This window comes from Quercus robur, chromosome 3 (genome assembly GCF_932294415.1).
Source record: "Quercus robur chromosome 3, dhQueRobu3.1, whole genome shotgun sequence".
NCBI classification, from domain to species: Eukaryota; Viridiplantae; Streptophyta; class Magnoliopsida; order Fagales; family Fagaceae; genus Quercus; species Quercus robur.
In genome coordinates, this window is record NC_065536.1 from 16,129,710 (window position 1) to 16,143,412 (window position 13,703).

At 34.1% G+C, this 13,703-nt stretch overlaps 2 protein-coding genes across 2 annotated transcripts; both read left to right on the forward strand.

Annotated features, from left to right (window-relative positions):
• Window positions 1-4,251: 4,251 nt before the first annotated feature.
• Window positions 4,252-7,026, forward strand: LOC126717280 (uncharacterized). The gene is made up of 2 exons (XM_050418802.1): window positions 4,252-4,693; window positions 6,078-7,026. The coding sequence occupies exons 1-2, from the start codon at window positions 4,323-4,325 to the stop codon at window positions 6,730-6,732; spliced, it is 1,026 nt and encodes a 341-aa protein (XP_050274759.1). The 5' UTR covers window positions 4,252-4,322; the 3' UTR covers window positions 6,733-7,026.
• A 1,126-nt stretch (window positions 7,027-8,152) lies between these two features.
• Window positions 8,153-12,866, forward strand: LOC126717281 (uncharacterized). Its single transcript, XM_050418803.1, has 5 exons — window positions 8,153-8,578; window positions 9,093-9,241; window positions 10,203-10,364; window positions 11,432-11,547; window positions 12,563-12,866. Exons 1-5 carry the CDS (start codon window positions 8,329-8,331, stop codon window positions 12,579-12,581), a joined length of 696 nt encoding a protein of 231 aa, XP_050274760.1. The 5' UTR covers window positions 8,153-8,328; the 3' UTR covers window positions 12,582-12,866.
• Window positions 12,867-13,703: the final 837 nt, after the last annotated feature.

Genomic DNA, 13,703 nt, shown 5'->3' on the forward strand with positions numbered 1-13,703 from the left:
GAGCTTGGCCCAAAGATTGGTAAATGACCAACGAGCCCCCCCGTTGAGAAGAGATCATTTGGGTCCGTTATCGAGGTAGTCCGAGGAATTCATCTTCTCAAGGAATAGTAACTCAACTGAGAAGTGGTCAAGTGCTTAACTGAGGACACTTCTCCTATCTTCTTCGTGGAACACGTAGAAGAACACGTAGAAACCAATATAATAGTTACCTCCACATTAATGAGCTCTCCCTATCTAATGTCAACTACATTAAATGTTAAGTGATTAGCTTGAATAGTATAAACACCCCTAAAAGTCTATTTTCATGATAAAAAATGGCAGAAGAATGTGCTAATGGGACAAGCATCCTCCTAAATCCAGCTAAGAGCAGGACATCTGGAAGAGGATGAAAGATAGTTATAAAAGGAAGAGGAGACCAATAGGATCGGGGATCTGAGAAAAAGTAAAGGAAGAACAAGAGAGAGAAATTGAGAAGAGTTGTTACTTATATTAATCCTTTAGAACCCCTATTTGTACCATAGGAATACAATTTTTGTGCATATAAAACCTTTGATTTGATGATATTTGCCTCCAACCTTCTTTTAAATCTTCCTATTATGGATTTCTACATATCATATATTAGAAATTAGTTCTGTTGATCTTAATCACAAGGCTAACTTGTCCATTATTGTGTTTTTGAACCCCACACTAATATACTAGGTTTAAGATAAAAATGTATCTAGTTAAGAGTTTTGTATCTCAATTGGTTGGCACATTTGAGTATTTTCAACTGAGACATCTAGAATTTAAATTAAATTAAGCTTCCCATTATAACTATTGAATTTTATAAAAAAGAAGAAGTTATACTACCTAAATTTTATAAAAAAAGCATCTAAATCTGTTAATAAAATAAAAAAGTTTAGCACCAAAAAGATTTGGAGTTAAATTCTTCTAATTTATAATGTGATGATTGAATAGATTATCCATATGTAATTTTAGTTATATGATTTTTTTGATGAGTTTTATTTAAATTTTTTTTTTTTTGGATAAACCGAGTTTTATAAAATTGCTAAGTAATAAGTTGAAAATGACAACTTCAAATCCAATCAGTTTAGAGCAAAATTTTGTTTTTGAAATAAAATACAAGAAAAAAGAACTAGATCCCAAGGTAAACAAGCAAGGCACTCACACTCCTAGCCATTCCCATCCCAAGTCACTCATCCCACCTCGGATGCTCAAAACGACAGCGTCCATGACATCCGTCTACTAGTAGAAACAACACAACAGTTAGTCCCCCTTCCCCTATATATGTGTGTGTGTGTTTCTCAAATAAAAAAAGATACTCAGTGTTGTCAAGTCATCCCACATCGGTAAGGTGTGATATTGAAAAGAAGTTTATCACTTGCTCCACGACACTAACTGTTGCATGCAGTTTTGGTGTTGGTGTGTGAGTATATTCCCTTATCTCATCCCCCTTCAATCATATATGTGTGTGTGTTTCTCAAAAAAAAAAAAAAAAAATCTCCAAAGGAAAAAAGATTATTATAAAAATTATACAATTAATAATGTTATCCTCCGTAATGTTGTTGTTCCACCCATTCAAGCTGGATAAATAAATCTGTCTCCTATGATCCTATCCTAAAAAAATTAAAAAAAATCTATGTCGGTCTCTCTATCTTTTCATAATTCTCCCCCAAAAAAAAAAAAAAAAAAAAAAAGCTATCTTTTCATGGTTCTAGTTTAAAACCTGTGGCATCCGCGTAGCTATGTGTAAGCCATGCAACCCCCCAAACACAACCGCCGCCCCCCCCCCCCCCCATTTGAAATTTTTTAAAATATATATATATATATATATATATATAATTGTTTTAATGTTTTCAAAATTTATTCTACAAAAATAAGAGTTGGCCCTTCCAAATATTTGATTTAGTCCAATGATGCTCTTAAAAAAAAATGGTCTGATAATTATGGAGACATAACATTAATTTTCAAAATTCTATTTTTTATTGTAAAATATGCTCTTATATATGTTAAATATTTGATAAAGTTTGGCAATAAACATGTTTGAATCTATATCTTTTTCAACCAGTTATATGGCAATTAACAAGTCATTGACTCATTAAAAAATAATGTCACTAAAACTATATATGAAATGTTTCTTTAGTTACTATATAATGGGTTAGAGCAAGGTAGCTTCAAATATGTTTGAAGCCTAACTTATTCCTCTAAGTTTTGGATCATTCATATTTTTGAAAATATCATTAGTTCAATTGAAAGATTTTTTACTTACTTTAGTATAAAATTTGATAATTTGTATCGAAAATGAAATTTTTTAAGAATTTCACTATAAAAATAGTAAAAATGAATTTTATTTTATGAAAAATTGCCACCAAACATAATTTTGATTGAAATTATTATGCTCTTTTTGTTGTTATTTGGTGTGTGTATATATATGTATATAATAAAAAAGCGTGTGTATATGTGTATGTGTGGGTTGTCTTGCTAAATATATTAGAGTTGCAATTTCACCCCCCAAACAAAAATTCCTAGCTCCACCCCTGCCGTTCCTAATGATAACGTTTTATCATCAGACCAAAATACTAATTAGTTTTTGGTGTAGGCAGTGATTGAGTCTCAGATCTCTTACACAACCATCAGAGACTTTACTAGTTGAGTTAACTTGAACCCACTCATTCATGATATAAATATAATTCCTAATATTTTTTAAAAGTGAAAAGGTAAAAAAAAAAAATGTCAGTCATATAAATTATTCATCACTTTTAAGTAATATATATTTTTTCTCCTAATTTTTATTAATTTAACTGTATGATGAACTTTATTATCATGTAAGAATCAATGTCTTCTCAGAAAAAAAAAATGATGTAAGATCAATGAATATATTATTATCAAAGTATTATTATTGAATGATATTTCCTATTTGATAATTGATTAATTGTGTTATAATTATATTCCACTATTCCTTCCCATCAATAAATAAAATTTCATAAAGTAGTATGAATATTTCCTTTTTGGATGTTTTATGACAATTAAATGCTAACATTGACTTTATTTCATTAAAATGCTAGCTACTAACAAAATATTATGTGGAACAGATAGAGCAAACAGCATTTTCTTCTTCTTCTAATTTTATAATTTTTCAAAATGATACTAAAAAAGTAATGATTATTCTTTTAATTAAAAAAACCTAGAGCCGTTTAGTAAGAGATTTTTAATAACGTTATTTAAGTGTTGTGAAAATATGTGTAAGTTAAAAGTATTGTGAAAATACATGTTGTGGTGCTTAAACAACCATGTCAAACTGCCTTAGAGCCTATTTGGTAATATTGTTCTAGTAACGTTATTTGTATTTTTCGAAAATACGCGTGGGTGAAAAAATGTATAATGTTGTTTAAATACTAAAAACTATTGTTTAAACAATGATAACAAACAGGCCCTTAGGCCCCATTTGGTATGCAAGTTTAAACACATGTTTTCAGTTTTTAAACAACAGTATATGTATTTTTACACACTTTTTCACATACACATATTTTCAAAAAATTGAAAACTGTTGTTTAAACACGTGTGACAAACGGCCTGTATTATCTTAAAAAACAATTATTCTTAGGCTGCGTTTGTTTCACATGAAAATGCTTTTAGGAAACTATTTTACACCATTGTGTGTGTTTGGTACCCACAAAAAATACGGTTAAACGAAAATTCAGCAACCTGTTGATCGTAAAATAAGCCACTAAAAGCATAAAATCATTTACGCTTTAATTTTACCTTCAAACATTTTCTGGAAACCACATTTGAAGAGAGAGAGCTCACACGATCCAAACCCATCTCCAAGCTCACCTCAGCCAAGCTCCGGCTAGCCTAGATCATGCTACCCCACTGCCTAGATCACGTTCTCGTCGTGACCACCCAAGACCGATCTCGTCGCCACCGCTAAAGACCGATCTCATTGACCCGATAACATGTTCAGCCTGTGAATAAATGGAGCTAATGGATTTTTGTTTTGTTAACTGTATATACTGAAATTTTCCATTATAAAATTTGTTTGGAAACTGAAAAAATGGCTAAAAAAATGTGAGAAACTAGTAGAAATATGGGTTTTTAGAATGTAACCAAACACATAAAAATATTTTCTAAAACAATTTTCATAATATAGCCAAATACTTAAAAATATTTTTTTTACTTGAAAATATTTTACAATCAAAAAATATTTTCCATGGAAACAAATGCATCCTTAAATTATTAAAACTGTATCTAACAAAACGAAATATCAAACAGACCTCCGAGTTTGTGCTCAAATCACAGTTCAGAGAGAGAGAGAGAGAGGCATGGCTCTCACATCATCGACGACACCGAAGGGCATAGTGATAACAGTACCAGTTCTAGTACTTGGAGCCTCGGTTGCCGCTATTTTCTTGGTCTTCCTTTTGTCTTCTCTTTCCTCATGCTCTTGTCCCTCTAATATTAATATCAACACTTCTCCCGTGTCCGGTTCCACCGCCGAACCCCGTGTCCCCGTGTCCATCGCTGACGATGATGCTGGTGGTGGTGCTGGCCGTGTCGCCGTGTCCACGACCAAAGAGGATGTGGAGTGGGTGAAGAATCAGATCCGATTGAACGGCCTTCATATGCAGGATAATGTGCTCCGCAAAGGAATTAACCCCCGCACCAGAGCCCAGCAGCTCCAAGATCTCGAACAGTTTGTACATTCTCTCTATCTTTGTAGTTTATGAATTTGTTTCTATATGTATGTATGTTTTGTGCGTGTATTTATGAATGTGTTGAAATGGGTGTGTGTTGTTTTAACTTGTTAGTGTGAATTCAAATGTGAAGTTTTTTTTTTTTTTTTTTTTTTAATTTGTGTGTAGTTGTGATATGGGTGTGTGACATATTTGTTTATCTATGTTTTTATGTGTCTATTTGTTTATTTATGTATTGCTCTCTTAATTAGGATTTAAGAGTTGTGTGTTTATATTTTCTGTGTGTGCATCATGTAGTTGTTTTAGAATTGGGATTAGTCTTTCTTTTTGTGTGTGTGTGGAATTTATGAGAATAGAGTGAGTGGAACTGAGTTGGTTTATTTTTGGTGTTTTGGTTAATGTGGTGGGCAGTGGGGGAGTTGGGTTTGGAACCGAGTGATTTGGGGGTTTGGGGTGAAAGTTTTAGATGGTGGTGGCTTGTGGGAGGAAGAATGCAAACGAGGAAAAAAGGGGTGGGGAAATGGTCAATAAGAAATGTCGGTTGTGGATGACGGATTTTAATAGCATGGAGGGGAAAAGGGGCAGCGGGGAAGAGTGGGAAACTGAGAGGAAATGCAAGAAAATTTGGGGAAACTTTTCTGGAACATTGTGCATTGTTCAATGTGTTTATTGGAAGTTATAATTAAGCTTTGGTGTATTCAATGTGTTAATGTTCTAGAACTATACTTTGCTTTTGTTGAATCAGCCCTTTGAGTTCACACACATTTTTTTGATTGGAATACACGGATACAGGGGATTAGAGCCTGTAGACATTGTATCTGCCATTCATTGATACTGGTTTCAGAATCGTGATGGAAGTTTCCATGGAATCTGTTAAATGTTTCTCCTTTCATTGGGTTGGTCTAACTTACATGCTTTGTTTTTATGCTGTTCTGCGGCTTGGAAAATGCTTGTGCCCCTTGACTCAGGTTAGGTGGGAGTGGGGTTGGATGGGTGTTAGTGTCAAGTAGGCCAATGAATCATTTGCTTTCTAGAAGTGCAAAAATTATAGGTAGACTATAGTTTAGAAACTATGATCAGTAGGACTGCAGGAAAACAAACACAATTGGAAGCATATGATTAGAAGCTTTTGCTTCCTTTTTATTTAGTTTTATTGGAAAATCACATCTAGGGACACTTTATCAATCAATTTAATGCTGGTTCTGTCTTATGCATTTATTTGGACACTTCTTGCAACATTATAATTTCAGCTGTTATTTGAAGGCTATATGTAGTATGTGTAGATTTATCTTTTTGATATACATAGTTGAGTTTCTGCATTTCAGTTTTTATGTATTTTTATGAATGTCTTTGTCAAGATTATGAACAAATTCTCCTCCCCAGATTCAAAGGCATATCACATTATGAAGAACCTGAGGCAAAAAACCACACAGCCTTCCCATGTCCGGGTGAGCTTCTTGTTGAGGAGCATCACAGCAACTATGGAGAGCCCTGGGCAGGTGGGCGAGATGTGTTTGAGTTCCTTGCTGAATCCAGCCACCTCACGCCTGACTCACGTGTCCTTGAGATTGGCTGTGGCACCCTCCGAGTTGGCTTGCATTTCATTCGCTATCTCAATCCTGAGCACTTCCATTGTCTTGAAAGAGATGAGCTCTCTCTGATGGCTGCATTTCGATATGAGCTTCCTTCCCAAGGGCTCCTATACAAGCGCCCTCTGATTGTGAAAGGTGAGGACATGGATTTCACCATGTTTGGTTCAGGAGTTGTGTATGATTTGATCTATGCTAGTGCTGTCTTTCTTCATATGCCTGATAAGCTTGTGTGGGTCGGACTGGAGAGGTTAGCAAGTAAATTGAAACCTTATGATGGGCGAATATTTGTGTCACATAACATAAAGTTTTGTTCCCGGATGGGAGGAGAGGAGTGTACAAAGCGGCTCACAAGTTTGGGACTTGAGTATATTGGAAAGCATACACATGATAGCTTGCTTTTCAATCACTATGAGATCTGGTTTGGGTTTAGGCGGTCAAAGGCATAGTACTTTTTGGATCTGATTCTTTCTGTGGTTTAGTTCATGATTTGGAAGCAGGTATCAGAGCCTTCAATGATCACAAATTACTGCAACCAGAGATATCGAGTCTTCAACCTCCTGTTGATAAATTTGTGTGGAAGAGATGGTCTCCATTTGAATGGATCATTAGCTTAAGTGCAAAATTGAGCCTGTTTTGTATTTTTGAGCAGCAAAGGGTTCATTGTAACATTGTAGGTATACGGGATTGTCACGTTATGTAATGGCTACTAGAGATGTGTTAACTTATTCTTTTCCTTCTAATTCTTCTTCTTCTTTAGTTTCATGGTTGTGCTTACTGTTGTGTATAATATTATCTAAAAACAAGGGCAATCAGATGTTTCAATGAAAAAATACAGAGGTAAGGCAGGGTTACAAAGTACTCTAAATATTTTGTTTCGAAGTCTTCAGAAGGCTATTAGTAAATAGGGAGTTGAGTGTTACTGAAAAAAAAAAAAGCAAATAAAGAGTTTAGTGTCACTTATAAAAAGAAGAAGAGGAAGAAAGTAAATGAAGTTGAGTGGAGGAACCTTGTGTACTTCAGCTTCAAATTTGCTCGCAGAAGCTTGTACTTGTCCAAAATATCATAGAATCTTATAAACTAAAGCAGGGGCCTTCTGAAGTACTTTTAGTTTTTTTCAAACTAAATTGCTTATATGAATTTTAACAATACATAGAGTTGAGCTCAAATATTTGCTCTAGCAAGAATTTTGTGATGCTATATATTGGAAATGATTATTTGTTTATAAAATATGTTTTAAATCCACATATTAATAAAATTTAAATCCATTGGTTGATTATCATAACTTATTTATCAATAGAAAATAAAATTACATATTCAAACTTTATTTATATTTCTCTTCAAATACATTTGGATCCAAATGGTATATGCGTTGACTTTGGCTCGATTATTGATCTTTTCCATCTTGTTTAAATTGAAAGAGAGAGAAAAAAAAAACATTTTAAACTCTATAATTCATGATCAATTTCAAATAGATCTCATTTTCAGAATTTTCAAATTAAACCGTATACTCTAAAAACTGTTTCAATTTAAATCATAAATCCATTTTACATAATGCTATAACTATGTATTGTTTAAACAAAATGACACCATGTATTTTATTTTTATTGTCACCTTGGCTACCTATTTATTACCTATTACATTTACATATGAACATTATTTCAATCCAATTCACATGTCATTTTGTTTTAAAAAATTTTATTAAAGATTTTACACCTTTTTACTTATTTTATTTAATTATTTTTTATATAAATAAATAATATCATAACCCTTCAAAAACCCTATGAACCAATAATATAACGGATTGAAGATGAAACATTTGGTTCAATGTCATAAATTGATAATGTGATGGACTAAAGATGAAAGTTTTGTATTTATGCCACGCCTCACATTAATGAGCCCTTTCTCTCTCTCTCTGTCAATGATCAATTAAAAATCCATTCTAAAACCCTTGATAAGTTTAAACCCTAACCCAAAAGATAGCACAAAATTAGCTTTCATAATATTTGAGAGCCAAAGGCAAATACCAAAACCCAAAGAAGAAAATGCCTTCTTCACGAATCCTAACCAACAAATTCCCCACCACCTTCTCATTCTTCACTTCCTCTTCTTCTTCTTCCACCTTAAACTACCGTCACCTAACTCCGTCACAGCACCGCTCGATCTCCTCCACGTCACAGCTCCACAACTCATGGGTGGACAAGATCAAAGGGGCCTTCACTGGGCAGAAGCAGAAGACCACTACAGGTCCAGAAGGAGGACCCCAAATCAGCTCCGAAGCATTCACTCTCCTCCGTGAGTCTCCCACCTCACCGCCCTGTCACCCTAAAGCTGTTCTACTCTTTGCTTAGCTAAAATTTCTCTTCTTTCTGTGCTTCACTTTTTTGTTGATTTTTGATCATACCCTTTTGCTCTTTTGGTGCAAAATGGGCATTTTGGGCTTTATTTCTTTCAAATTTTGCATCTTTGCCATTTTTTTCAATCCATTAGTAATAATTGGTTATAGTTTTAGTTGTAGTTTTTATATTTTTGGGTGTCAAATTTGTTGCTGTAGTAGTTGTTTTCTTCAAATTTTGAACCTTTTGTCTTAAACAGTCAAACCCTTTTGTTCTTTTTTAGTTATTAATTTGTAGAATTACTGTACATTATGATCAGTAGTACTAAGTTGTTTTTTTTTTGGTAGTACTCTGTACATTATGTTCAGTAGTACTAAGTTGTTGTTTGTACATTATGTTCATTGGTTATAAGTTGTTGTTGTTGTTGTTGTTAATTTTGTCATAAATTGATGTTATTGTTTGTTTGATTGCAGGGTTTGCGGATGAGTTGAAGAATGCGAGAAGGATAGGGACATTCAAGCAATATATAGTGGGACGAAGCAGTGAAGCGACATTTGCTGATGCTTTTGAGAAACAGGAAGCTATACTTCGATATCTTGGAGGCTTCGATTCTACTGGAGATGTTGGTTTTTCCATTTGATTCTTTTTATTTTATTTTATTTTATATAAATTTTATACATAAAAAAAGATTGTTTATTCAATCAAAAGAATGGCATAGTCCAAGTACACAGGACGTATACAATAGGTACACCCATGATTAAATTCTATAATTGCAATGATCTACCAAATCTAAAAGTTTAGGAAAAGAAAACAAGCTTGAAACAATCATCCATTCAAACAAGGATTTGTGGAGTGTCAACTTCAGATCCAATATAGTTCTTTCACACCCTTTGATTCATTTTTTTAAAATGCATATTTTGTGCTTACAGAAACATAGGAATGATATTACCACAATAAGTTTTGAAGTAGGTGTAAGCTAAATTTTCTTTTCATTGTACAAGGTGTAGCCATGGGCACAAGGAAGAAAAAGATACTACAAAACAATAGAGATTCATAGGTGTATTAGTGCAAGATGTTTGAACTTCATCGTGAAAAAGAAAACTCAAATGGGTGTAGTTCTGAAAATCATTGATTTGTCTTGGATTTCTTGTGTTAAACAAAATAGACTCAAGCGTGTCTTGTTCTTATGGATTCCTTGGTATTTTAAATTCTAAATATTAGGGAGGTTCTTGATTTTATCTGGTCAGTTATGGAGATCCTTTCTCTTTATCTTAAAATAGAACATGTGCTTTTCCTTCTCAAAGCTTAGTATTTAGTATGCCAACAACACTTGAATATAGTCCATGAATTTCATCACATGGTCCTCTCAATAATAATGCCGAATGATTCTCTACTGCCAATATTTCCACCGCGGGACCTTTGACCAATTAAACTATGACTTATAGAGCTGAAAAAAACCACATTATTTGAAGAATACTGCTGAAGTATTTTCATCTAGGAAAGTCCTATAATGGTTCTTTATTTCTTTGGTGATTTTTTGGGGCAAATCTCCTCATTTTGGTTTTAGGTCTCTTGATGTGTAGAATATTCAAAGCAGTCAAAAACAAGAAACAGCAAAGCATTGTAATTGCACGGTGGCAGATGTAGAGAATGCACTTGCGAAGTTTACATGGGCCAAAGAGGCACAAAAGAAGCTAGAAAAGTTAAAAGAAGAAGGGAAACCAATGCCGAAGAACATTGCTGAGGTAAATTTCTCTTGGCTTGTTTTATTTTCTTCTGCCAAAGTGTTCTAGTTTTGTGGATTTGTGAATATTTCATGCATATGAATGATAGAAACAACGTTACCTGTCTACTACTTGTAAAATTACTAATTGAGATGTCTAATTCTGTTTTAAGCTTGTTTTAGATCGGGAAAACTTGAATAGTACACTTTTAAGCATTTGCATGCCAGTACATAAGTGTGTTATTGTATTCTAGTCTTTGGAGGGATGTATAGCACTTACTGTTTTCTGGTTAATTACGCACTTCCTTGACAAGGCATAGATTTTTCTTGCACCAGTGGAGAAAATAGTAGTCCCAGATTAGTGGAGTAGTATGTTTGCCTCTATTTTTTTATTTCTAAAGTAAGGATCTTGTTGATTGAGAATGGAAAAAGTGTACCCAAGAATATGGGATGTATACATGGGTTGCAACACTATGATTGATTCTATTAAATTGAGTGGATTTTTATATGTTGGCTGTATGAAGGATTTTACACAAAAATGAGGAAAAAGATGGGGGTGTGGGTGTAAGTCTATTTAATCCTTGATGGGATAAATTATGGCAAACACTTTATGTAGGCTTCTCCCTCTCTGTCTCTGTCTCTCTTGGTAGGGCCTATATCCTTTTTGATCACACACCTCTGTGCCATTTACCGCCCCAAGTCCATGCAGAACCAGTATAGAGTCACATTGTTTGGAACTCTGGGTTCTAATGTTGGATTGTATCACCTTGCAAAAGGTCTCCCTTGATCCTGGTTTTTCACTGATCTCTGTACGTATATGCTACAAATACATGCATCGATTACCAGATTTACCTAAAGCCACTTGTACAATTGTCTAATTCTTTCTTCACTCTAGGGTCTAGACTATGTAGGCAGGTAAGACTGTAGGCATGCATATCTATACACCACTTGGTTGTGTAGAATGTAGATTACTTGCATGTTAATTCCTTTCTGTTTGCTGGTTGAGGGGCTGGTTCAATTTTCTTGATCTTTCCCTAGAAATGCAAATTGAAAATACACTTACGACTATTTGATTGTTATGCTCTGTAGGTGCAAAAACTGATGGGTTCAACACCATTGGATATTGCCAGGTCTAATTTGGCCAAGAGTGGGCAAATCAGTAGAAATGCGCCATGCCCTTGTGGTTCCAAGAAGAGATACAAAAGGTACACTGTTGTTTTTTTATTTATAAGACAAATGTTACATTTTATGTGCTTGAACTTTTTAGTAATCTTTTCTACTCTTATATAATTTGGCAAGCACAGTATATTTTACTGGTATACAGGATAGACTATCACATAGGTTTTTCCCTTCACAGTTCACCTGATTCTCTCATGAAAAATAATGCATATTATTCCTTCAAATTTTTTTACACTATAATTATATGTAAATTTTGTGAATTGCAACTCTTTTCATGCTTGTAATTCTTCTGTAATAAATAGAAACTAAGTAATTTGACTTGATAAACACTTAATACTTTGGAATTCATGGCTTTCTATAGCTGAGTGTGCTGTTCTTAAGTCGTCACAAGCTAGTTAATCAGCTGAGAAAAACTTGTGACTATCAAGGATAAGGGTTCATTTAACAGATAGTGTTTTGAGGTTGATAAGCACTTCATACTTTGGAATTCTTGGCTTTCTATAGCTGAGTGTGCTGTTCATAAGTTATCACAAGCTATTTAATCAGCTGAGAAAAACTTTTGGCTATCAAGGATCAGGGTTTGCACTAAACAGATAATGTTTCGAGGTCAATCACTTTTCTTTACTCAAATTGCCTTAGTGAGTACACAACTAGAGGTAGATCTCTCATTACTTTAAAAACCTTTTTTTTCTACCATGGGTTGGACCTCAAACCTCTCCTTATGGAAGGTGAAGGAGGAACCACTCAATTCTCCCATAATCTTAGTATGTTTTGTTATTTCCTGTCAGTATACTCATTTTCAGCTTGAGTTCCTCTTAAACTCAGTGATTAAAGTAATGGCAGCTGAATTCTGTTTCATAGGGCATATGTTCAAGTTTTTGTTGAAAGAAAAGAAACACTCAATTTTGTAGCTTATACATATTTTGTGCCTCCTATTAACGTAGTGCCCAGAATGGGCTGCATGTCTACAACATGCATTCATTTAATGATTGATCAGCTTGTTCCTTAACGTTTTTTATTTTTATTTTTATTTTTATGAAGGTGCTGTGGGAAGGATTGATCTGAGAACAAAAAATTTTCAGCAAAAAGAATCCTATTCCAAATCTTGGAAATGAGAGGTGTGCAGAGCTAGTAGAATCAATTTGCTGTCTCAAATAATGTCTCCTTGAAGCCCTTTGCTTTATTTCAGTCAGCTGGACAATTTGGCCTGTAGACGAGATCCTCACACTGCTTGCAGGGAACTGATGATCAGATGGGTTTTTAACCTAATTGGTTGCCCTGCTTATTCATTTTTGTAATGAAATTACAAATTTGCTTATAGAATGCATAAAAACCTTATTCTTTAGTCTCGTGTCTCTTTATCTCTCTCTTAAGTTGACCGATCTGTTTGTGTCAGAGTGGGTGCGTGCACAGTTAATTTGTTTGGGATTGAGATCCGGTGCAATTCACTTCAATCCTCTCACAATTTTTTTTTTTTCTTTTTTTTACTATTTTACTTTTACTCATTTTTTATATTCAATGGTTGAGATTTAAAGTTGCTTTTTGCAACTTCAAATCTCAACTATTCATATCAATTGCATCAAGTAGGTATTGCACCTAATCTCAATCCGTTTATTTGTTCTGTTTTTCAATCATGTTTCAGCACTGACCCTCAAACCAGAAAATTATTGATTTCTTATTCATTAGATCCTTCCTGGATGTTCCATAATGGCTAGTCAATTTGGTAGAACTTGACCAACTATATACATAAAATGGTGGATGTTGCCAGCCACAAAGTAGAAAATGCTGAGAAAGCATTGATCAAAGTGATGGTGATTGGTGATGTGACCCTGTGACCATGACCCTCAAACATGAGCTGTTCATGACCAGAAACAAATGTTGATGAACGATGAGAATGTAATGTACCAGATACTTTCAGATATTGTGTGAAAGAAAATTAGATTATTTTCCATTCTCTTGTTTGTTTGAAGGCAATTAGGCTTCATACCTGTGTTTATTGAGAGCCATTAAGTTATAGAGTGGCCCTCCCCCCTCTTTATATCCCTTCTATCTTTATTCAGTAGTGATTCAGTACTCACCTTTTACCTAGTATTTGATCTCAAGAGTCAAGACCACGACTGTGATGCATAAATTTTGGCTTAAATGAGTTGTAGCCCTTCAGATTGGTGCATGTCAATACTTA